The 25,989-nt window shown below is 35.9% G+C and overlaps 1 protein-coding gene across 2 annotated transcripts in view; it reads right to left on the bottom strand.

Moving 5' to 3' along the window:
- Positions 1–25,989, bottom strand: part of TRIM24 (tripartite motif containing 24) — a 91,920-nt gene that overhangs the window by 24,738 nt on the left and 41,193 nt on the right. For both annotated transcript variants that reach the window (XM_082846278.1, XM_082846277.1), the window contains exons 3-8: positions 25,117–25,264; positions 21,138–21,270; positions 15,487–15,603; positions 11,748–11,862; positions 8,649–8,795; positions 1,951–2,068 (exon numbers count right to left, since the gene is read on the bottom strand). In XM_082846278.1, the coding sequence (XP_082702404.1) occupies positions 1,951–2,068; positions 8,649–8,795; positions 11,748–11,862; positions 15,487–15,603; positions 21,138–21,270; positions 25,117–25,264 (778 nt within the window). The remainder of the gene's footprint in view (positions 1–1,950; positions 2,069–8,648; positions 8,796–11,747; positions 11,863–15,486; positions 15,604–21,137; positions 21,271–25,116; positions 25,265–25,989) is intronic.

Here is a 25,989-nt window from a genome sequence, read left to right as displayed (position 1 = left end):
TCTCTCAAGTTCTTTACACCTTCACAGAGTACACTGTTAGTTCTCTGATGGAGAATACTCTGCCTTATAACTATAGTGTTAGAGTTTAAAGGTACCTCTAACAGGTGTGGTCCAAGCATAAGGCAAAGCTTGATTTCTTCAACAGCAGAGACTCAGTTAAATGTTTCTGATTTAATAAACATATGCATCCTAAAAAATACAGTTATCATTCATTAAATACTTACTCTGTATTAGATACTGCAACAGTAGGTCTATGTATATTGTTAAAGTCCTCTGTACAGATAAGGGATTTAAGGTTCAGAGAGATTGAACAACTTACCCAAAGTCACAAAGACACTAACTGAATATTCATCCAAATCAACATTTTTCCCTTGTAGTCTTCTATAACATATTTCTCAGAAGCCGTAAATAACCAAGTTTGGGAAACTTGTCTCCTTAGAAGATTTAAAATGTAAATCTCATTGTAAATGGCAATTTACAGAGCTGTATAGGACAGCTCTGAGAAGTCCTACAGTAAAGGATATTGTTTTACAAACTCCTCACAAATAGATGTTTTTGTTTTCGCTGTAGACTTATCTAAAACTGTATCCATTTATGTGTATACAGTTACACATATTCTTAATTTTATTTATGTTTACATCATGTGGTCTATATTTTAAATGATATGCTTACAAGTACATACAATTCTACATATGACTATTTGTGTGGATATATAACTGTGACAGGTTCTCTATATAGCTGCATGTATGGTGGAGGGTAGGAGATAGTTAACTTATATACACGCTTTGTATTAAGATGCTTCTTTTTAGTTACATAGGTGAGAGTGTGTATGATTCCAGTTGCTTGCTACGTATCAATCAGTCAATAAATATGTGCTTCTAGACTGAGCTGCAGGAGTCAACTTATGACCTTTCCTTCAAAGGGTCACCTTATTACCATTCCTTCTGTTCTTCCCGTGTATGAATGAGGTTTGTGTAAGCCTATTTCTTCCTTTCCTGGTGTGTTCTGAGAGCACTGGCTCTCTCTCCAGCCGTTTCTTCCTTTCTTACCCAGAATCTAGCTTAGGGAATGAGAGAGCAACCATCTTTCAAGATTTTGAAACAAAGTCAATGAGCCCAAAAACTGTCATCAAAGGGAATACTGGTGGTTGATGAAGAATGTATATGGAATTCTTAAATTTTTGTTTCTATAGTCTCCCTGTGAGAAATTAAGAAAGGAGGCAAAAACTGAAGACTTTTTCTACTAGCACATAATGTAGCAAGTACTGCCTGCAAGGATATCTGATGTTACCAAATGATACCATAATGATAGTCTCCCTTTGTGATAACTCAGTGCGCTCTAGTACTTAAAATTTGGGCACTTATCTGTACGTATGGTACACTTCAGTTAGGAGGTTAAAAATTATATAATAATTACATAAAAGGCAAAAGAAGAAAAGAGAAGTCTTCCCTAGCTAGATAAAGCAAATGAACCATTAGGTGCCTGATGACTGGCTCTCAAGAGTAAGTAAGCCAATAATTGTATGAGAAGTCCTGTTTTAACAGAAAACATTCTAAATATAAAAAATCCTATATTAATGGCAGTCACAAGTCAAGAGTTTTATCAACCATTCTGATAAGTATGTAATTAACAGTACAAGCAAGATTCTATGGGAAAGAAAAAAAAAACCTCCTAAATCCAGAAATCTAGACACCCTGTGAGTCAATATAAAGGATGTTTCATATCATCCACATATTTACATGTGTGTATTTTTTTTACATGTGTGTTTATATTCATGCATGTGTCACGCATATACACACGCTAATGAAATACTAGTGAAAATTCCATGTACTTAAAACAAGATGATAAACACACTTTGGGGGTGGAAGGGAATACATTTTCAATAATCTCATAATCATTAAGAGTTCCAGAAACAAATGGCACTTTGAGAAAATGTACATAACAGCCTACCTAAATTGATAATATTTTGAGCCCAGAAACTAGGATCACAGTGAAATTGGATGGTATTGTTGGTCACTGGGGAAGCATCACACCTTGCTCGAAGGAGGTGCCGTAACCGGTATGTAATCTAGAAGAAAGCAGAGAGACAAGTAAACATCAAAATCTTTATTAGTGGGCTTGCCTGGTAGCGCAGTTGTTGAGAGTCCGCCGGCCGATTGCAGGAGACACAGGCTCGTGCCCCGGTCCGGGAAGATCTCATATGCCGCGGAGCGGCTGGGCCCGTGAGCCGTGGCCGCTGAGCCTGCGCGTCCGGAGCCTGTGCTCCGCAACGGGAGAGGCCACAACAGTGAGAGGCCCGTGTACCGCAAAAAAAAAAAAAAAACACAAAAAAAACTTTATTAGGCAAGTAATTTATTAAGTTCCCAATAAATACACAAAAAGTGGTCTCTGTATCATATGTATGCTAACACAAAATAAGCAATCATATATATATATATATATATATAAGTTATAAAAAAGTGGACATACAACACAGTTTTCCTTCCAAAACATGTTATTAGTTTTGAGGTACAACTCAGTTAGCTATACTGTTGAATACAAAAAACTAACTTTAACTGTCTTAAAGTTAGTTTTTTGAATTATTTAAACTTCACAGAAGCACCAACCAAGTATTTGTAAAATAAAAAATTTTCACAAATTCTGCTCTTTTATTTATTTTACTTACTCTTTCAAAGAAGGATGCAGAATTGAGATTAGGCGGCTAATGAATTACAGAAAATACAAATTTACTCTCTGCTCAGGAAACATAAGTACAGCTCATAACTAGGCCTACGAGTGGGATGGCTCTCCTTGCTCCCATGCTGTGAATCTCGGGTCATCACACCACACCCCCCATCTCCTCCACACTGCAGTCCTCAGTGAATACTCAGTCACTCTCCCTCAGTCTTGAAGAGTTTAGCTCCTGGCTCACCATCACCAACGCCAACATTACTCCTGTCTTAATTCTTGATGATTTTATATCCAACTAGATGATCTTTCTTTCCAGCTTACTCCCTTCTAGTGCCCAGATACCAATAATCCTACAAATCCTAAAGGTCCTATAAACCTTTGCTCTTAAAATTTTCCCTGTCCTTCGACCTCATGTTACCAATACCCTTACCCTAGCCCTCAGTTTCTCCTTATCTGGCTCAAATCCCAGGGTTAATCCTCATAATCATTTCCTGGTATACACCCTCAACCCCTCTTTCTCTCACATGTCCAACTACACATACTCCCTTCCCTCTCCTCAACCTTTTCCCCAAACAACAACCAACAAACAACACTGGTTTAATCTAACTTTTGACTCACTATAATTGGACTGATAAAGGGACTGACCAAACTTCAAACACAGCCTGCTTACTTTAGGTAGGGCCCTAAGGTTGACGGGCCTCTGGTCCTTCATGTCCCTACTCTCCTAAATGACTATTTCAAACCTCCTTTCTCTTTTCAAATCTCCAGCATCTCCTCCCCCATTCTCCATCTCAGCTGATGGTCCTGATTACTGTTCACTGAAAAAACAGGAACAATCAGGGAACTTCCACAAACTTCCACCACCTACCAGTATTAGCGTTCCCTCCTATCACAATGGATTAACTGGCCACGCTTCTAGCTAAAGCCAATCCTTGCACTCGTGCAATAGTGCCCAACACCCTCTTGCCGACACAAAGACACTGCCCAGCAATTTTCTCCCCTCTCCTGTATCCATCAAGCTTTCCATTTTACTGCATCAGTCCCATTAACACATAAACATGTTTAACTTTTCCCAGCTAAAAACAGAACTCTTGGCTCCTTTTCTCCCGCCATCAACTGCTCTCTTTTCTGGCAAAACTCCCACTTTCCTGCTCTGTTTTCTGGCAAAACTCTTCAAAAGACTCATCTATAATGTCCCCCGTTCCTCTCCTCCCACTCTTCCCTGAAACCATTCAGGCTTAGTAGCTTTTCACATAGGTGGTCACTTGGCCCTCAGGGAAGCATTTTCTTCTCTTGGCTTTGAACAAACTATGATCTCATGGTTTTCCCCTTATTTCACCAGCTGCTATATTTTAAGGCCGCTGAGAATAGGTTTGTGTCCCAATGTACCATCTCAGTTTCCATTGTTGGTTCTTTCACATCTCCCACACCAGGAATGTCCCAGGGCTCAGTCTTGCAACTGCTCTCTTTTCTCCTGCACCCACATACTTTAAGTGATCTCATCCAGTCTCATCGTTTATCCGACTCTTAAATTTATATCTCAAGCCTGGACCCCTCTATGAACTTGCACTTCCAATGGCTTGCTCAATATCTCTACCTGATTCTCTAACAGGTACCTCAAATTTAATATGCCAGAAGGGAACTCTTGATCCTTCTCTTCAAGTCTACTTGTCCTATGATCTTCCCCACCTCAATTATTGGCAACACTATTTTTCCTACTGCTTAGTCCTTGGTTCCTTTCTTTTCCTCATGCCTTACGTTCCACCTGTCAGCAAATCCTGTTGGCTCTATCATTAAAAGATATGGACAATCCTACCAATTCTCCCATTATCAACTCTACTGTTACTACCCTGGAAAAGCCACCTCATTGCAGTAAGGTTATAAATAGTCTCCCTTATTTCTCCCTTGCCTTCAACCACCTACAGTTTTTTTTCAGCGGCCAGAGTAATTGTGTTAAACTGTAAATCATATTCTGTCATTCCTCTCCTCAAGTCCCTCCAATGGTTTCTCATCTCACTTAGATTAAAAACCAAAGTCCTCATAATCAACTACAAGGCTCATATACTATTTGGCTTTCCAGTACTTCTGACCTTACTCATCCTAGTGTCTGCTCATTCACTGTGTTCCACCCTCTTAGGCCTACTTGCTGTCCATATCACAAATAACTCCCACCTCAGTCTTTGCACTTGCTGTCTGTACTTGTGCTCTGCATGAATACTCTCCCCAAGTATCTGCATGGCTTGCTTCCTCACTTTCTTCAGGAATCTGCTCAAATATCACCCTCTTTAGATAGAATTCCATAACTAAAATCACAATCCTACCCCAATGCTCCTCGACTCTTCCCTTAATTTACTTTTCTCTAGAGCACTCAATACCATGCAATGGTCTATACATTTTACTTATTTTGGTATTGTGTATCTCTCTTCATTAAAATGCAACTTAAAAATTATTTATTTATTTATTTGGTTGTGCTGGGTCTTAGTTGCGGCTCACGGGTTCCTTAGTTGCGGCACATGGGCTCCTTGGTTGTGGCAGGCAGGCTCCTTAGTTGTGGCATGTGAACTCTTAGTTGTGGCAGGCAGGTGGAATCTAGTTCCCTGACCAGGGATCGAACCCAGGCCCCCTACATTGGGAGTGCAGAGTCTTAACCACTGCACTACCGGGGAAGTCCCTAAAAATGCAACTTCTTGAGGGCAGAGATTTTGCTTTGTTTTCTGTTCCCTTAGTACTCAGAATGCCACCTGATACATAACAGGTATTCAATAAATAATTTTTGAATAAATAAGTTTGCTTCATTCAATTGCTAAATTATCTTAAATAGCTACAATAAATTCTGTGTAAAAAAACGTATTTATTTTGGGACTACGTAGAATACATGGCACAGTGTTTAGCAAACAGCACTCAACACAATGTTCTTTTGCCTAAGTTTTTCTACCTTTCTTAATTTTTTTTGCATCTTCTAATAATTCTCATTATAAAACATGCTCATAATATGCTAAGCAAAAGAATTATGGCAAAAACTTTCCTATGAGGAGTCATAAACCCTGGCTACTGTAAAAGATAAATAAGGATTAATTAAATATACTTGTTGATCCCTTCAGATGTATCTGAACTTAAACTCAGGTTTCACACTGAAAACTTAGCTACTGTTCAAAAAGCAAAGGACAAAATTATTTTTAAAACTATGGAAGATGTCAAAACAGCTTTTCAGATGGCAATACTGTATACTGTCTCCTTTCTATTGAAGTTAAAATAAACTTAAAAAAGAAATTTAGTATTCGAGTTTCCAATCCTGTAAAATATAACATAAGGTTTTGTCTACACTAATTTATAGCTTCTGACAAGAGATGTTATCTGCTACCTTATTTATTTACCATCAATCTTTCATTGAGTTCCTATATATCAAGCACTGGGTAACACAAAATTTTTGCCCTTTAAGAAGTAAAAAGTCTAATGAAATTCACAGAAAAATATGCAAATGTAATAATAGTAGATAAAAATCAGTAATAGTATTGATGGATATATGCATAAGGGCTTTGTAAACACATAGAAGGGTAATCCAACCCAGTCTTGGTCATGGAAGGCTGCCAAAAGGAAAGGAAGACACATCTAAACTGAACCTGGTAGTCTCTACAAAGATGAGGATTTACTCAGGAGAAAGAAAAAGCATTCTAAGAAAGGCTAACAGTACCCAGGCAAAAGACCATGACATTCTGAACCCTGAGGACTAAAAGCAAGGAATTGTCGATGAGATATTCAGGAAACATAAGTCTTTGAAGATTAATTATATGGGAGGACGGGGGAAAGGGAGTAAAAAAGATTGTGGATTTCCCTTTTACTACCTATACCTTAACAGCTTCCTACCTAATCACTAGTATTATAGAAATATCTATTGCTAGTAAAAAGAATACTGTGTTTTACTCTCCTGGTCTCTTCTGTCGGTATTTCTTGCCTTCCTTCTAAATAATATAAGGATAAACTCAATGTTTAACAGATGACAGAACAATCCTAAGGAAATACTGTGAAAATGTTTTAAAATATATTTAAAACTGGACTTCTGAAAGGATCCTGCTATTCCAATGGGTTTGGTCTTTTACTGATTATAATTCCTATAGCAAAAAAAAATGAACTAAGAATTACAAGCTAAGCTTGAAATTTCAGGCCAGCAAGACGTTTCTTTTTAATTTTTAAGCATATAAAAGCCATCATTAAAAAAATAACCTTAGTAAACATGGCTATATTTATGAAGCATAGAAGCTCTAAAGGACAGAGTTGCATAATATAGTGACTTTCAAATTTTCTGAGGTTAAAAATCCTTCTAAATGTTTAAAAGTAATCACAAGCCTTAGCTCTGCATTCACTATAGGTAAATTATTTTACTAGCTATATCTGCTGCTAGTGATGTGATTGGGTTCCACAGACTTTTAAAAATTAAAAAACACAATTTAGTAAATCAGGAAGCTGGTAATACTGGTTGCTTATGCTTCACTGTGTTTATTTTCTCCTGTGTATAATATAGAGACCAATCTTCCTCTCTCCTATTTCAAGAGATCATTGTGCAGATTAAGTAATCCCATCTTCGAGTTTGTACTGTTTTCTTTGTCTTATAATCACAAACAAAATCATAGAATAAAATCAGAGAAACAAATTCTTAAACTGATAAGGAGATTGAATATCTGATTGTGTGAATAACATGCTTTCTTACACACATACAAATAAAAATATTCATAATGGGTCTAGTTGAAAAAAAGACAATTCTCTCATTTTCTCCTTTTATCCGTTTTGTTTGACTTACAGGAAAACATAAGTAACAGAGAAGGTATGTACTGTATAGAAGCTGTTTTTCATTAGACCAATGAAGCAGTAAAAAGGAAGAAAAAGAAAAAAAAGACTCAAGATTGACCACATCATTGATAATTATGAAAGAAAATAATCTTAAGAGTTGAATACAATTCATGATTAGGAATACTTATATAAATCAGTTTTCTAATAAGTTACTCAATATTTGAACCTAGTTTGCAGAAGTTTATCCTGAAGTGCATTTCCTTATTTCAAAATGGTTGTAGAAAATTCCTTCCACAAAACTGAGTGGGTGAACAGAAAACAGATTTGGATGTCATAATTTGATTTCAAAGTGTCAATCTCTGTGGAATCTTTAATAAAATAAGAGTAAAGCAGGAGATTTTAAGAATGCTTATGTGGTGTGACTTCCACGGCTGAATGTCTTCTAGATCCTTTGCTACTAAAGGTGGTCTACGAAGCAGCACAGCAGCATCACCTGGGAGCTCGTCAGAACCACAGAATTTGGCCTCACCCCACATCTACTGAACCACCTGATTAGTATGCAGTGACCATATTTTCAGTAGCAAGGTTCTAGACTATTCTGAAAACAGCTGAACAAATGAGAGCCACTTTTCTCTAGCAATGGGGTTGAAATACCCAGCACCATATATCACTGACAGAGTAAACAACGCAGTACCGACAAAAGGAATACAGCCTTTGGGTTCAGGTGTCCAAGCTGAGTGGCCTTAGGCATGTTACTTAACTCTGTGCTTTGGTTTCATCACCCATACAATGGATGGATAGGTATACCTATCTCATAAAAATGATGTAAATGTTTAAATAAAATATTACATGGAAATGCTTAGGATTAGTGCCTGGCACACTACAGGTGATCAGGAAATGTTTACTCTTATCTTTATTGTTAGTATTAAGTTCATCTGCCACTAAGACAGAGAAAACTTGGAAAAGAACAAAACAGGAGGGATGATGATAGATTAAAATTGAAGATACGCCTCAATCATGGCAATATAAGATTTTTTAAAACCAAAATATTTTGATTGATAAAAATTAGAAAAAGGTAAAAAGCATTTAAGTACAGACTAATGAACATTTCTAAATTTTAAGCATTCTAATAACTCCATTGTTTCTCTCTGTATTTTGATAGTATGTTAAATGCCATACTTAGTTTATCTTACCAGTCGCTTGCTATAAAGTAATGCTGTACTGCTGCCACTGGAAACTGCCCATTTAGAAAAATGCATGACATGTTCCAACTGTTTAGAAAGTCCAGCCACTTCCTGCTGCTGTTGCATAAGTTTCATTCGATGATCTTTTGCAAGACTCTGAAAAAAAAAAGTTTCAAAATTAGTTCTGCATGTAACATATATTTTAATGGTCACCATCAGATTACCCAATTAGAATAACCACCACCTCTAAGAACCCAGGTGATAGCAACCTATCCCTTGGTACAAAGGCTCATTCTCACTGAAGTAAAAACCGTGCCCCCAGTGCTGTAGCCACCACCAACGCCACCCTGCCTCTGCTGCCTGCCCCTTCTCTCCAAGGCCCTTGGTCTGGTTGTACATATTTTGGGATGCAGGTTTCTGTTCATGCATCTTCCAGTATCCAAAGAGGTACAAAACCGTGGATTAGCTATAATACAGTAAATGCCCATTAAATTCAATACTCACAAATAAAATAGATGTACCATCCAGCAATCAAGTAAAGTTACCAGATCACATGATTTACTCAAGCACATGATTTCACCTTTTAGGCATTCTTATCCTGATTGCAACTAGTTTGTGCCAAGTTATGCCACATGGTAGACAACATTTATGCTTTGTGTGTAGTAAAAAAAAAAAAAAAAAAAAGGAAGCAGGCTTCCCTGGTGGCGCAGTGGTTGAGAGTCTGCCTGCCGATGCAGGGGACACAGGCTCGTGCCCCGGTCCGGGAAGATCCCACACGCCGCGGAGCGGCTGCGCCCGTGAGCCATGGCCGCTGAGCCTGCGCGTCCGGAGCCTCTGCTCCGCAACAGGAGAGGCCACAACAGTGAGAGGCCCGCGTACCGCAAAAAAAAAAAAAGGAAGCATATAATTTTTGTCTATTGAAAATTACCATGGGAACCAATTGATATAGTGACTAATGGTACCAATGCACTCTCAAAAAAAACTACAGAAAAGCAGACTATAGAATTTCTCTAAGGGAAGTATACAAGCAAGAACATAGGTTAGTCAAAAGTGGAAGAAAAACCCACTGAACCTGTGCTATTTTAAAGGTCTCTAACCTCAAATCTCCTTTACCTGGCAAGGAAAGGAGGAGAGAACAGGACTTTCTACTAGCTCTAAAAAAAAGTTTAAAAGTAAAATTGCTACACTCCAATATGGAATTATATTCTCAATAGAGAAAATGAACCTAGATCCTGGCCCTAGTTGGTTTCAAATTTGGAAAATACACATATGCTAAACTGAATTAAGTCATTGCAGTGACTATCAGTGGCTTTGTCGTATCTAATTTTAAGTCCAGAGATAATTTACTTATTAGGCTATTTCTGACCTCTGTAAAAACTAAGCGTTACTTTGGACACATTCTAGAAAGAACAGAAATTCTGTTGACTTTTAGGGATGTTGCAAATTGAGAATCAGAAGCCCAAGTTTCTTGGTCTTCTACAGTAACAAACTATTTGGGTCTGGAGTCTTAGTAAACACTGACTACATTTATTCGCCTTAAAGAAGGATTCTGTGAACCAGGAGAATGGGTATGAAGACTGAAAAGCATTTTTAAAAGGTGCTGCAAAAATTATAAGTTAAGGGTTTCCCTGGTGGCGAAGTGGTTGAGAGTCTGCCTGCCGATGCAGGGGACGTGGGTTTGTGCCCCGACCTGGGAGGATCCCACATGCCACAGAGCGGCTGGGCCCATGAGCCATGGCCGCTGAGCCTGCGTGTCCGGAGCCTGTGCTCCGCAACGGGAGAGGCCACAGCAGAGAGAGGCCCGCGTACCGCAAAAAAAAAAAAAAAAAATGTAAGTCAATAAAGTTGATTTAAAATAATACTGATGACGAGGTTCATCCCTAGAGATTTGGGGATGTGGTCATCTTTTGTTCCTTATCTTGATTTTTAAAGAACTCCTCAAGTGATTCTGATTTACAGTGAAGTTTGGAAACAGCCACAGCAATGTGTGCACTATTCATCTCTGAGAAGCAAATCTATGTGACATTTGATTTTAAGCAGAGCTTTGCAATCTTTTAAAATAGTTTAAATGCTTCTATCTAAAAAAAAACCCAACCAAACAAAAAAAACACACCACCGCCCACCCCCCAGAACCTTGAAAACACAGTTACTGTAAATGTATTCCTCCTAGCCGAATACTTTTTCACTAAGTATTTGTTTCCAAGAGGAGAGAGAATTATTTTGGTCTTTGTTTCCTGTATGATTGATTAAACCATGGAATGACCATGCTTGCCCAGGAGGAAGAGAACCTTCTGACAAAGACCTTATAATTTTGTCAACTATAAAATAAAGATGTTGAACTAAATTTTTTCTATGAGGCTTTTTTTAAAATCTCCGGACATCAGGATTCTTTTATTCTCTTCTTAATTTGCTTCTCTACTGTTAAATTCTTTTTGCACCAATACATTAAATGGATACCAAAATATCATGCAATTAATATTATGTTAAGATATCATGTAGAAGTTGTAACCTCATGTTATTTGAGTCAAACACTGACTCTGGATCTTGACCTTCATGAATATAAGAAAGCTGATGAAGTTAGTAATATTTTTCTTACCTGCAGTGACAAACAACTATCTTAAGTGCCTTGAGCATCTCTCCCTGAGTACTGCTTTCACAGTTAGGACTGCTGAGGGCAGGAGGCACATCCTTTTACCTAATTTCTCGTAAGGTTAAATGTATATATTTGAGAACTAAATATAACTAACTTAATGTAACTTTCTGAAAAACTTTGCTCAACTGCACTCCTCTGGTGACCCAAAGCTGTCAATTCAATGGATCTCTAAAAAGATTCATCTCTTTACATCTCTTTAATATTTACTAAGCTCCTCCTTCAAGCAAGGCATTATACTTTGTGCTCTGAAGTAAACAATAAGGATTAAGACATTCCTACTGTATCATAAAGCCGTAAACTGTCAGATATAAGGTAGAGCCTGAGAATGGAGAAAAATATTACTGAATCAAATGTAAACAATTATACAAAAAAGGCTGTGATTTCAAATTCACAAATACACGAGAAAATACTACGGTAAATCACTACAACATACTGTCCCATTAACAGTAACTTACCTCAAGCTGATGCAGTAGAGCTTTTCCTTTTTTATTTATTTCTACCATCAATGTAAATATGGCAACTTTAATATCCTGTTCCACCTGCTTCTGATTTTGATTTACTTCAATTATCCTGAAAATTAAACAAAAGGGGGAAGTCTAAAATCTAAGGCAGAAGATTTGTTTTACAGTATGTAATATTGATTTTCTAATCCCTAAATTAGACCAAAAAGTTTTCAGCTCTTAAAAGCTCAGCTTTTTCTAAGGGTCCTTCAGTTTAAATAGACTTTCTTGAAGATGAGACAGCAGAAATATTAATTCTTCCAAAAGACATAGTCAATTCAATCTTAAAATCAAAATGTATAAAACTGCAAGAGAATGAACACATCTTAAGAAAACATTATTTGGAAAGATTATGACACCTGGAAAAATTCTCAGCCTAAAAGGTTGGACAAAAAAAATGATTTATAAACAAGATAAGGAAAACCAGGACTGAATGAGTTCTACTGTATTCACTGCAACTAAGAAGTAGAAAAGCTTGAATGTGTCACTATTATCTTAGTCATCTGAACTGTTACCTATTCATTATATCTGAATAAAAGCAGAAAGACGATAATAGTAGTTTGCTACTTTTAATAGCACATTTGTCTTGAAATAAGCAGCCAAATAACTATATGTTTTTATCAACCAGTATATACATTTTTTCCTTTGATTAGAGAAAATGGGAATGCTATTTTCATGGAGATCAAGATGGATAGGAAAAAAAATACATAGCATTATACCAGAATATCTTATAAAAGCAGAAATAGAATAATGAGGCATCCACCATCAAACATTCTGAGATAAACAAAAAGCTTTATTTCTAAGGTAGATAGCTAGTGGGAAGCAGCCGCATGGCACAGGGATATCGGCTCCGTGCTTTGTGACCGCCTGGAGGGGTGGGATAGGGAGGGTGGGAGGGAGGGAGACGCAAGAGGGAAGAGATATGGGAACATATGTATATGTATAACTGATTCACTTTGTTATAAAGCAGAAACTAACACACCATTGTAAAGCAATTATACCCCAATAAAGATGTTAAAAAAAAAAAAAGCTTTATTTCTTCTGCCTGCTTATCTTCCAAAACTTAAGATGAAAAGGGCAGGGATTTTATTCTCTGTTGGAAATTCTTTTTTTTTTTTTTTAATTATAGTTGATTTACAACATTGTATTAGTTTCAGGTGGACAGCAAAGTGATTCAGTTATACATACATATATATATTCTTTTTCAGACTATTTTCCCTTATATGTTATTACAAAATATTGCGTATAATTTCCCTGTGCTATACAGTAGGTCCTTGTTGGTTACCTATTTTATATATAGTAGTATGTATATGTTAATCCCAAACTCTTAATTTATCACCCCCCCACCAACGTTGGAAATTCTTCAAGATAATTATTTGATATCAATATTGGCTAGAGGATCAAGGAAACCAGATATGTCTAGGAAGCAAACAACCTCAAAAAAAAAAAAAAAAAAAACCCAACAAAACAAAACAAAACAAAAAACCCAACTAATTTAAATCCTCATGATGGTAGAACAGGATGAAAAAGGGACAAGTAATGCCATGTTTGCACATGCATAAAGATGAATTAGTAGCAAAGTCAGTCCAGTAAATTTAATCCTTCTATAATCAGGTAGCTATAAAGATACAAAGAATTAGCACCTAATCCAAAGAGTCTTTAATTTTTACCACAATTCAAAAATTAAAATCCTTCCACACCATAATGTATTATTTTGTAAAAAGAGCATTAACTACTACCACTAAAAAAAAAAAAAAAAGGTAAAAAAAATATTTGGAAAATTCACACTATGTGATTTTAAGACTTACTATAAAAAGCTCTAGTCATGAAGAAAGTGGGGTATTAGCAAGAAAGAAAAGCACAATGGAAAGAGAGTCCAAAATAATCTCACACATATATGGTCAACTGATTTTCAACAAAGGTACCAAGGCAGTTTAATAGCAACAGGATAATCTTTTCAACAAACAGAACAAGTGTTGGAACAAATGAATATCCATATGTTAAAAAAAAAAAAAGAGTAAACTCTGGCCCATAGGTCATACCATATACACAGTGAAAGAGTAAGAAAAAGTCAAAAGGGTGAATTTCATCAACGGTGGATCGTTTACATAAAATTAGTTATTTTACAATTACTACTGTTTGCCACTAGATGGTAGAGATTATCTACCCTTATCATTCCATAAATATTCATTATATATTTTCAATTACTCAGATACAAAATTTTAAACCCACCAATTACATCAATTTGGCAAAAATACAGTACTGTTATTAGAATACGACAAAGGAAATAGTATTTGGTCAACTACAGTTCTCATGTGAAAGAGAAAGGTAAAATGAAATGAGAGCTGATAACAAAAGAATAATAGAAACTAAAAGACGCACAACAGAACTTTTATTATCACAATGTATAATAGATGTAATAATAACACCAGGGAGTCAAGAAAAGGTTAAATTATGTTTAAAATCTCCATTAAGGAAAGCAGGTAAGCCAAGGAATTCCTTGGAAAAAAGTACCAAATGCCCCACCCTAGCCATGTTGAAAAATGATGAGTAACAGATTGTGACAACTGATCTTAAGGAAGATGAACTACAAAAAGGCTGATATACTTTTCCCTATGAACAACATTCAAAGCCCCTGCAAGGCCTCTCTTATTCAGGCTCTTTCTAATAAGCATTTCTTTATCTATTTAAGCAGTGAAATGTTACTTTCATGTGCAAAACAACAAAAGAAAGGGAACATGGGATTTCACAGGTGTTGTAAAATGTCAGCATGTGCCTCAAATGGGATGCAAAGGGGGGTACTAGGCAAACTCCCTCCTCCCCACAGAGGTCAATGGTTTGCTCTCCAATCACTGAATTTTAGGACATGAGCCTTTGGACAGTTGATGATTTACTCCCTTGGAGGACAAACAGTATAACAAGCAATATGTAGAAGCTGTTTAAGTACTGTATCTGACAAGGAGTAAAAGGTATGTGAACAGTTTAACAAGCCCTGTCTCCTGGTGTTCTATGATCTCTGCCTCATTGCAGTTAAAAGCTGACAGCTCAGGGGAGGCATCTCTAAGTCTAGCAATCCTTAAAATAGCAATTATGTATCTAATTAAGTGTTAAAATATATTACAGTACTATAAAAATAGTTTTGTTTTTAAATCCTGGCATTTCTTGGATAATTGGAAAACACAAAATAATTAAAAATTATTAATACTTACCTGATAAATGAGCTGTTATTAAATGTAGCTTATTACCATAATATTTTTTTTTTTTTTTTTTTTTTTTTTGCGGTATGTGGGCCTCTCACTGTTGTGGCCTCTCCTGTTGCGGAGCACAGGCTCTGGATGCACAGGCTCAGCAGCCATGGCCCACAGGCCCAGCCGCTCCGCGGCATGTGGGATCTTCCCGGACTGGGACATGAACCCGCGTCCCCTGCATCGGCAGGCGGACTCTCAACCACTGCGCCACCAGGGAAGCCCATCATAATAGTTTTGAAATTTCATGGCTGAAAAGAATACGTTCCAAACTTCCCAGAAATCCAAAGTTTCTGGAAAAGTCTTATCAACTATGTGTTATTAGACCCATCCAACAGCTTACTTGGATGTACTTCACCATGAGTTAAGTAAAATGTCTGTTCTTAAAGTTAATATACTTAACACATTATATATAGATGATTTAAGTAATACCATAAATATAAATTTACCTGTTTTGGATCTGATTTCCTGTGAATTTTATGTATTTTGTTTTTTCCATCAGTTTGGTGATTAGTGTATCTATGATCACTTTCTGATTCTGAAAAGCTTCTTCTATAAATTGATATCTGAAAAAATAATAAGCAACTTATTTCACACAAATGTCTGTCTAAAATGAGGAAAAGCCCCAAAGCAAACAAATAACTAATAGGAAACTATTTATGAGTATAAAGGATATAAATAATAATCTTTTTAAAATACCAAATATATCCACAGAAGGCAGGTCCCCCCCCACCACAAATTCTCTCTTAAAAAGGAAGGAGTCTTTACAGATATTAATCATGGACACTCTATTTTTTTAATTTCTATTTTTAAAATAAATTTATTTATTTATTTATTTTTGGCTGTGTTGGGTCTTCACTGCTGTGTGCGGGCTTTCTCTAGTTGTGGCGAGCGGGGGGCCACTCTTCGTTGCGGTGTGCGGGCTTCTCATTGTGGTGGCTTCTCTTGTTGCATCTAGGCATGTGGGCTTTGGTACTTATGGCGTGCAGGCTCAACAGTTGTGGCGCACAGGCTTAGTTGCTCCGCAGCATGTGGGATCTTCCCGTACCAGGGCTCGAACCCATGTCCCCTGCACTGGTAGGCGGATTCTTAACCACTGCGCCACCAGATAAGTCCATGGACACTCTTTAAATAATTTTTAAAATCTGAGAAAAACACATTCAATCATTCAGTTTTACAAGCTTAACAGGCTCCCTTGGTGGACCCGGCAAAAAGTAATCATAGATAAATATCTATGTAGATTTATTAACTATTTTGCAATTTCATAATTATGAAAGTTTGATGTTTTGTAAACAAATATTTTGAAGATCACTTTTAAATAACAGGTTTAAATATACTTTTCAATATTCATTGTGCTACAGGTCACAAATAACAAATATCGCATGCTTTTAATAAATGGGGGGAAGTGAGGCGATGAGGGTAAAACTCCTGATGTTATGCCTTGCGTGTGACAAAGCTTCAAGCAACAATATCATAAAATACCTAAATGAAAAAAAAATTGACTTGAAAGTTAAGATAACAACCTCTGACAAACTATGTAAGATGACTCTAAAGGAGCTCTAGAGAAACAGACGATGTGTAAGATACATAAAAAGAGTTTTATTAAAAGTTTTTCATAAAATGCACAAAATACCTTATTTCACATAATGTGATTTAAAAGTGTGAGTGTAATTAAATCAGTAAGTATTATAAGTAGGGTTGCCAGAGTTAGAAAGAAGGGGGAACACACAGTTAATAATATTTCTATTGGATTTCTTTTTTACATAATCATATCGTTTGTAAATACTGACATTTAAAATTCTTTCTTAGGTGCAAGTTTTTTTATCTTAGTAAACTTTTTTTTGTTATACACTCTTTGGGACCCTAATACAATGTAATTATTAAATGAAATGATCAAACTGGTCGTCTTTATTTAGGTTTATCCTAAACTCAATGCAAAAAATTTATAATATTCCATTATGATGTTTTCTAGCTCTTTTCATAGATAATCTTTATCAGGGTTGAGAAATTTTCTTTTATTCCTAGTTTGCTAAGATTGTATATCATGGATATACATTTTTTCTTGACTGTTTCTTCTGCCTCTGTGGAGATGGTCATATAATTTTTCCTTTAGTCTTTTAACAGGACGAATTACATTAATGATTTTCAAAGGTAAAATGAACTTTGTATTCCTATAATAAGGCTAACTTAGTTGTGATTCTATTATCCAAAAATCACAATGCTCCTGGACTTGGTTTCCTAATGTATTTCTTAGAAATTTTAAGTTCATTTCATGGGTAAGACTGGTTTGTAATTTTCGATTTTGATTTCTCATAAAACAAGTTGGAGAGAATTCATTCTTTACTGTTCTATGGACAAGACTGTATAGGAAAAGCATTATTTTAACCTTACCTATTTTGTAGATTCATCAGTGAAATCATTTGGGTCTGTAGTTTTCTTTGTGGGATTTACACTAAAATAAAGGACTGTTCTGATTCTCTATTTTATATTGTGCTAGTTTTGGTAAGTGTATTTTCTAAGAATTATCCCACTTCATGTAAAAATCTTCAAATCTATTGACAAAAAACCTTTTTATATTTTTAAATGCCTGTAGAAAATGTGGTGATGCCCCCCCCTTTTCACTCCTGGCATTGGTTTTTTGAGTCTGTTTTCTTCTTAATCATTCATAAAGAGATTTGTTAATCTTTTGAAAGATCCAATTTTTGGCTTTGATTCTGCATTGTATTTATTGCATCCTTTTTGCTACTTACTTTGGGTTTAATTTGCTGCTTTTTCTAACTTGAGATAAATGTTTAGGACATTTACTTTTTATCCTTAATATCTAATATATGCATTAGCGATCTGTATTTTCCTCTAATCATGGCTTTAGCAGGATACGTCAAGGATTGTATTTTCACTATCATTCAGATAAAAATATTTTCTAATATTCATTGGAATTTCTTCTTTGATGCTTTAAATTTATTTTTACCTGCTTATCTTTGAAATAATTTCAAAGTTAGATTTGCAATAGCACAGAGATCTCACATATACCTTTACAAAGATTTTCAAATATTTCCTCAGCAAAGTCCTTTAACTCCTTAATAATTAGTATGCATTTCCTAAAAACAAGGACATTCTATTACGTAACCCCAGTATAATTACTAAATACAGGAAAACTGACATTGAGATAATACTTTCATCTAATCTACAGACCATTCTCCAATTATGTGATTTGTCTCAATAATGTCCTCTATATCATTTCCCCTCTCTAGTCCAGGATACAGTCCAGGATCATACATCATTGTGTTTTGATATGAATTACATTTCTTCATTTTCAAATATATGGAGATTTTTCTCATTTATTATTGTTTTCTAGATTAACTGCATTGAGTTTACACAAGAATTTATATGATTTCGATCTTCTGAAATATAAAACTGCCCTGGCATATGGTTAATTGATTTTTTCCTTTTTTATGTTTGGAAATAATGTTTATCATTGGGTGCAGTGTCCTTAATGTCCATGAGGTCATTTGCTAATTGTGTTTTTTGACTCTTACTGAAATATCCTTACTGAGTTTTAGTCTGCTTGTTTTGCCAATTACTGAGAGAAATATGTTAAATTTCCCACTATGTGGATTTGTCTCCGCCTTTTTTCTTTATATTTTGTAAGGCTATGAGGAATATAAATTTAGAACTATTATATCTTTTAGACAAAAAGAGCCTTTTATTGTTATAAAGTTTCTCTCTTTATCTCAAATAATGTACTTTGATATACCAGCTTACCTTTGATTAGTGTTTGTATGGCATAGCTTTTCTCATCATTCTTTTTATATACTTAGGTTTTAGATGTTTCTCTCACAAAAAGCAAGTAGCAGATTCTCCATTTGCTTTCTTATCCAGCCTAGAATCTTTTAATTTGGAACATTTTATCCATTCACGTTTATTATAATTACAAATGTATTTAGAGATATACCAACTTATCAAGTCTTATTAAATCCCATTTGTTCTTTGTTCCTATTCTCTTTTTTGGCCTGTGTTTAGACTAATTGTTAATTTTTCTACTTCCTCCCTCTGTTATCTTGATAATCATATTGACTTTTACTATTCGTTTAGTGACTACTCTATGCATTAAAAAATGCAGATCTTATCATCTAAGTTGTAGTTTAGTACCTTCTTCCTAAGCAATGCATGAACCTTAGAACATGAACTCCATATCCTCCTAACATATCTGTGTGATATTTAACACACACATGACACACCAAGACATTACTGTGTAAGTCAACATTTATTTAGATTTACTCATACTTATCATTTCAGCCGTTCTTTCCATCATGCATCACCTACCGTTTTTCTTCTGCCTAATGTATGCTTTTGTGAGTGTTTACTGGGGATAACTTCTCCCAGTTTATTTTGTCTGAAAACATCTTTCTTATAAACCTTCATTTCTGAAGAATATGTTCACTGGGTATAGAATTTTAGTTTTATAGTATTTTCTTTTTGCACTTCAAAAATATTACTTTATTTTTTAATTATCCTGCTGGGGAGTTATGGGGCTTCTTGAATATGGGCTAGATGTCTTTCTTCAGTATTACAAAGTTCTAAGCCATTATATTCTGGCCTCAAATGTTGCTTCCTTCCCATTCTTCTCTCTCTTTCTTGGACCTCAATTACACCTTGTGTTACATCTTCTCGATCCCTCTTCCATTTTCCATCTTCCTGTTTATTATGCTTCATTTTGATGTTTTCTTAATTTTTCTCCCAGTTCATTAATTCTCATTTCCTGGCATGTCAGATCTGCTCTTAAACCCTCTATTGAGTTAATTTCAGTTACTGTAATGTAAGTTCTAGACATTGTTCACATTGTCTTATCTCCTAGCATATTTGGTTATTTCTAATTGTGTGCTGAACCATTTTGTAAAACTCATTATTAAATAAATCTGAGGTCTAGGATGATGTTTTCTTCCTCCAGGGAGGATTTACATTTTATTCTAACAGGTACCTTGGGGCACAAGCAATAAGATTTCAATTTAATCCAACTTTGGGTACTGAGAAGATCTGATTCTGCACTTTAGTTCCAGTGAGGAACTGTAATATTTACTAGCTCATTCATCTTTACCATATTAGAGTAGACTTTCAGAATCCCAACTCGAGGCAAGAAGAAGCCTTTAACCCCTGTGACCCTGAACTCCAATCCCTGTCTTTCAGCCCTGTGAGCATATTAAAAGCACCCCTCAACCTCTAGGCAAATGCTTCCAAGGGGAAAAAAGCCTGTACCATTCTCTGTCCCCACTCCAACCCAATCCTGGTCCAATAATTCTTTATTACCAAGCTCTAAAAATATCTTATCAATGATTTCTGTATTTTGTCCATGTTTTCTAGTTACCCTCACTGGTATGGCTGGTCCAAACTACCTAGTCGGCCATTATTGGAAGACCTTTTTCAACCAATTATATCTGTATCAGCTTATCAGAATCTTACTGTTTAATTCAGTTGTTGCTAATTCAAATGCCTATGGAGGACAGGTTTAAAAGTAAGCTTTGGTAGGTACTATGATGAATTAGAAGAGCATGCCCATCCTAAAGATGACTAAAGTCAATTCCCGTCAAATACTGACATGGAAGTATTGAATATATGGGACCTAGGGCTAAAACAGATTCAATTTTCTTAAAAAACAAAACAAAAAAACCCAGAAAACAAAAAACAAAACCAAAGCCAGAGATCTAAATGTTTTTTTAAAACGTAAAATCTTATTTACAACGCTGGCAACTAATTCCATATAGTTTAAAAAACTGCGTCAGCCAGTGGTTCTCAGCTAGGGTGATTTTGCTGCCTAGGGCACTTGGCAACGTCTAGAGACATTTTTTGATTGTCACAACTAGGAGAATCCTACTGGAATCTAGTAAACGGAGGTCAAAGGTGCAGTTAAACACCATACAATGTACCAGATAGCCCCCACAACAAAGGCAGCAGCACCAAAGTTGAAAAATCTTGAACTAGGCCAACATACTGATGGCCAAACAAAACATTATTTGCAGACGGCCGTTTGGCTGGGGTGCCAGCAGTCGTCTAGTCCTCATAAAGCTGTATTATAAATCTATGTATGTAGGAAAGATGCAGGTACCTGTGCTCTTTATGTTCTAATAACTGGCAGTCCCGACATGTCAGTTTGTCACATGTTTCACAGTAAAGTTTCAGCTGCTCCTTCTTATGAAAAGGACAAAACACCGGTCGCTGACTGGTCACACCAACTGCCTCTGTAAAGACAAGGGGAGGCAAAAGAAGAAAATTAACATAACTGAATAGTAAATAATTATTAGATTGTTCATTTAAATTAAAGTCCATTGAGATATAAAGGAGCTACAGTTTCACTGACACCACCATTACCAGCAGGTTTTACAGATAATAAAATATTAAGTATTTTTTGCATTTCTGGAGGAAAAGATAAATGAGCTTTCCACTTCTCAGTGTAAAAATTAAAATTAATTCAGGAGAAAAAGGAAGTGTGTAGCTAAAAAGATGTTTTATGAAATTAAAAAATCTTAATAGCCCAGTTAAGCGAATGGAACCAACTGGAATGTTTTGTATTCCAAATGTGGGAGTTTTTTTTTTTTAATGCAAAGCAGAAAAATCTAATAAAAATGTATAAAAGAGGTGGTGGAAAAATTATTTCTTCACTTTTGCAAAATTCCTAACAGAGGATACCCATTAACACAGAGATAATCATAAAGTTTACACTATTACACTGTAGTCATCCACATAACTTCTTAATAGTTATCTAGAGTGGAGATAAAACTGGGCAATGCTTATGTTACAATGTTAAATAGAAAAATTAGAATACAAATAAATACAATGACTGATTAAACAATACCAAGGTAAGCTGAGAGGAATTAAAAATAAAATTAATGAACTAAAAAATATATTGAGGGTAATTAGATAAATTTAGGGATAAAAACAAAAAGGTAAACTACTATTTAGTCATATCAAAAAGGGAAAAATATATAAAATTCTGAACAAAAAAAGGAAAACCACCAGATAGAGAAAATTAGCAATGTATTAAAAGAATACTAAAAGCACAACACATCAAGACCAAATGGAATTAATTCCAGCAAAGCAAAAATGGTTCAATATTACTATTGTCATAGCTCCCTGCACCCTTCTCCTTGAGGTTCATATCATCTGGGCATCACAGTAGATGATGGGTGACCATACATCCTTAGTTGGCTTGGGACATCCTGGTTTGTACCTGCTCTTCAGGAATAATTATTTATAGAGCTTCTGATTTAGATAATTATGACATCATGTCATCCCTTTATAGACTTCCTTTATTTATGAAGAATTTCAATCCTGACTCATAGTCATCCTCCTAGCCCTTAGTCTCATCATCATCCTGGATGATTCGGAAGTCCACAGAGAGTACCACATAAAGACAAGCCTCTCAGACTTTTTCATCTCTAGAGACTTGTACTTCATTTTAGCTACTTATTCCATTTCATACACACCATGGTCCCACCCTAGATTTATTGTCCATTACTATTCCATTTCTATAATCATAAATTCAAATATCCCACTCTAATAACTTCTACTTTCTAACTTCCCAATTCTTAGTTAAACTACTCTCACTGTACCTCACTGATATTTCTAGTCCCTAACCATTTATTTCGCCCTATTAACTGACACTGTCAACTTCACTTTCTTTATACAGTTAAAATCCCCAAATTCTTCATGTCAACACATGCCTATATCCGCATCTCTTATCCTGTGGAACTTCTAGAATGTTGGTCCGGCTAAACCCCAACCCTAAATAGTTCAATTCTTCTCTATATCAGACTGCTGAGGACTGATAGAGGAAGTTTTAAGGACTATACCAAATGTAACCTTGATGCTACCAAGCAATCCTATTTCCAAAGCTAGAGCTCTCTTTCAACTGGAGTTATTTCAAATATCCTCCATATTTCTTACCTTTCAGTCCTATTTCCTCTGCTCTCTTTTTCAATAGATGGCTGACTTTACAGAAAAACAGAAGTCTTTCTAGAACTAATCTATTAAATTTACCTGAGTATATACCTGGACTTTTCTCTTTTGTGTCTCTTCTTCATCAGTGTTCTCAGAAATTATATCCCCCTTTTCCTGTGTCTCAAGACTCCTAGCCTCATCTCTTACTTCTCCTCTTCTTGCATCTTATTCTCCAGCTACACTCAATGTTCCCCCTCTGGAAATTTGTGCATGTGCCTCAGTTTTCCCCACCCTTCTCATTTATGTGATGAACTTCCATTCATCCTTGAAGTCCCAGATGTGGCCTTCAATGTAAATCCCCAAATCTGAGTTTGATACTCCTTTCATGTGCTCCTACAGAACTTATGAGGCTAAACTATGATTGCTAATTTGTTCACCATCTTCATCATACTAATAACTCCTGGAGGGTAGGAAGTACCTATCTTATTCACTTTTTCATCTCTTTAATCTAGCAAAGTTCCTGGAATATAGAACAGGCATACAAACACTGGTTGACTCAATGAATAAAAAGCAGTGGATTAATTTTTAAACAGAAATATACTAATGAGCCATAAAAATCAACAAAATGCTGATAAATATTACAACATGGATAAAACCTGAAAACACTACTGTGGTAAGTGAAATAAGCCAGACATTGAGGGACAAATACCCTATGATTCCACTTGTATGAAATATCTAGAATAAGCAAATTCATTGAGACAGATAGTAGATTAAAGGTTAGCAGGGAATGGTGAGGAGAGGGGAATGGGCAATTATTATGTATTGGGTACAGTTTCTTTTGGAAGGGCTAAAAAATTTTGGAAATGGTGGTGATGGTTGCCTAATACTTTGAATACAATTAGTGCCAATGATTTGTACACTTAAAAATGGTTAGAATGTCAGATTTTAAGTTACACATATTTTACTGTAAAAAAAATATTATTAGTGAACTTTACATTATAAGCATAAGCAACACAAGAAGAACCCAGAAACCATAATTAAATACATAAAAAGCAAAACTTCTTTGGTTATCTATATAACAAATATCATGAAACAGGTTTACTATAAGAATATCAGAGAGAAAAGAGTTGTAAAACTTTTTTAAGCCCACCCCTTATCATCTTAAAAATAAGAGACAAGAGAGAATATAAGTTTTTAAAACTTTTAAAATTTTTATTGGAATATAGTTGCTTTACAATGTTGTGTTCGTTTCTACTGTACAGCAAAATGTGTCATGTATACATATATCCCCTCTTGTTTGGATTTCCTTCCCATTTAGGTCACTATAGTACATTAAGTAGAGTTCCCTGTGCTATACAGTATGTTCTTGTTGGTTGCCTATTTTATACACAGTATCAATAGTGTATATAGAAAATAAGTTTTTTTGTTTTTTTTTTTTTTGCAGTACGCTGGCCTCCCACTGTTGTGGCCTCTCCTGTTGCGGAGCACAGGCTCCGGACGTGCAGCCTCAGCGGCCATGGCTCACGGGCCTAGCCGCTCCGCGGCATGTGGGATCTTCCCAGACCGGGGCATGAACCTGCGTCCCCTGCATCAGCAGGCGGACTCTCAACCACTGTGCCACCAGGGAAGCCCCGAAAATAAGTGTTAAAGGCAACTTTTTCACATGTTGTACATTCATACCAAATTAAGGCATTTATAGGAGAAAGAGGGTTGTGAGTATAAATATAAAGCAGAATTCTGTATCTATTCATACTGACCAACATTGACAAGTATTCAAATTCAGCCATAATACAGACTTCCTTGTAGTAAAAGACAAGAGTATATTTAATGCTTATGAGTGTATCAAAACAAGCTAGTAGGGCTTCCCTGGTGGCGCAGTGGTTGAGAGTCCACCTGCCGATGCAGGGGACATGGGTTCATGCCCCGGTCCGGGAAGATCCCACATGCCGCGGAGCGGCTAGGCCCGTGAGCCATGGCAGCTGAGCCTGCGTGTCCGGAGCCTGTGCTCCGCAACGGGAGAGGCCAAAATAGTGAGAGGCCCGCGTACCGCAAGAAAAAAACAAACAAAAAAAACAAGTTAGCACGGGAAAGAAAGAATGACTTGGGAGGGATAGAGAAAAAACGAAATTTAAAAATTAATTTATTACCTGGAGATACTTCCTCTTTCTGTCTCACAGTGTGGTCTTTTGTGAATTTCACCCTTTGATGAGCTCTGATGCATGTCTTGCAGAGCCATTCAACACACTCTACACAAAACCCATTAGCTTCTGCATTGTCCTCACAGCTTGTACATACCTAAAAGAAACGTCACGTCAATTTTTGAGAATAAAGAAAAGGTGGTCACATGACTAATCATACATAAATGATATGCCAACTATACTTGACTCTATCAGTTATCTTCTTAACAGTGTTCATAAATGTAAACTGACACTATGTTTTAAATTATAAACATATGAAATGGAAATATAAGGACATTCCCCTTAGTTCAATATATCAAATATTCTAGGCACTATGCTAACTGCTGAGGATATAACCATCAGAAAAAGCAAACACAATCCTTGCCCTTATGACATCCAGTCTCCTAGATGAAGTGTAGGTTCAAATCCCAGTTCCTCTACTTACTGGATGAGTAGTCTTGGACAGGTTACTTAGAATGCTCATCTTTAAAATGAGGGTAATAACATAAATTTTACTGAGTGGTTGTGAGGAAGTCAAACATTACTGAAACAATAATACTAATACATAACTACAAATTGAGAAGTGCCATAAAGGAAAAAGTATGAGAAGCTAGAAGAACATATGATGGGGGAAAGTGATCTGTTTTTAGTGGGGTTGAATGGTTGGGGAAAATGAGAGGAGAGATTACCCAGGCAAGGCTTTCTCTAAAGAGATCATATTTGCACCAAGATAAGAAAGTTGAGTCATCAATTACTGATGAAAGCTTTCTAGGCAGAGAGAACAGCATGTACCAAAGCCTCCAGCAAGAACATGGCAGGTTCAAAGAAGTGACAGAAAGCCAG

The sequence above is a fragment of the Leucopleurus acutus genome (assembly GCF_964270905.1).
Source record: "Leucopleurus acutus genome assembly, chromosome: 9".
Taxonomy (NCBI): Eukaryota; Metazoa; Chordata; class Mammalia; order Artiodactyla; family Delphinidae; genus Leucopleurus; species Leucopleurus acutus.
The sequence above is the reverse complement of the archived record's forward strand: the minus strand, read 5'-3'. Positions and strand labels throughout refer to the sequence as shown.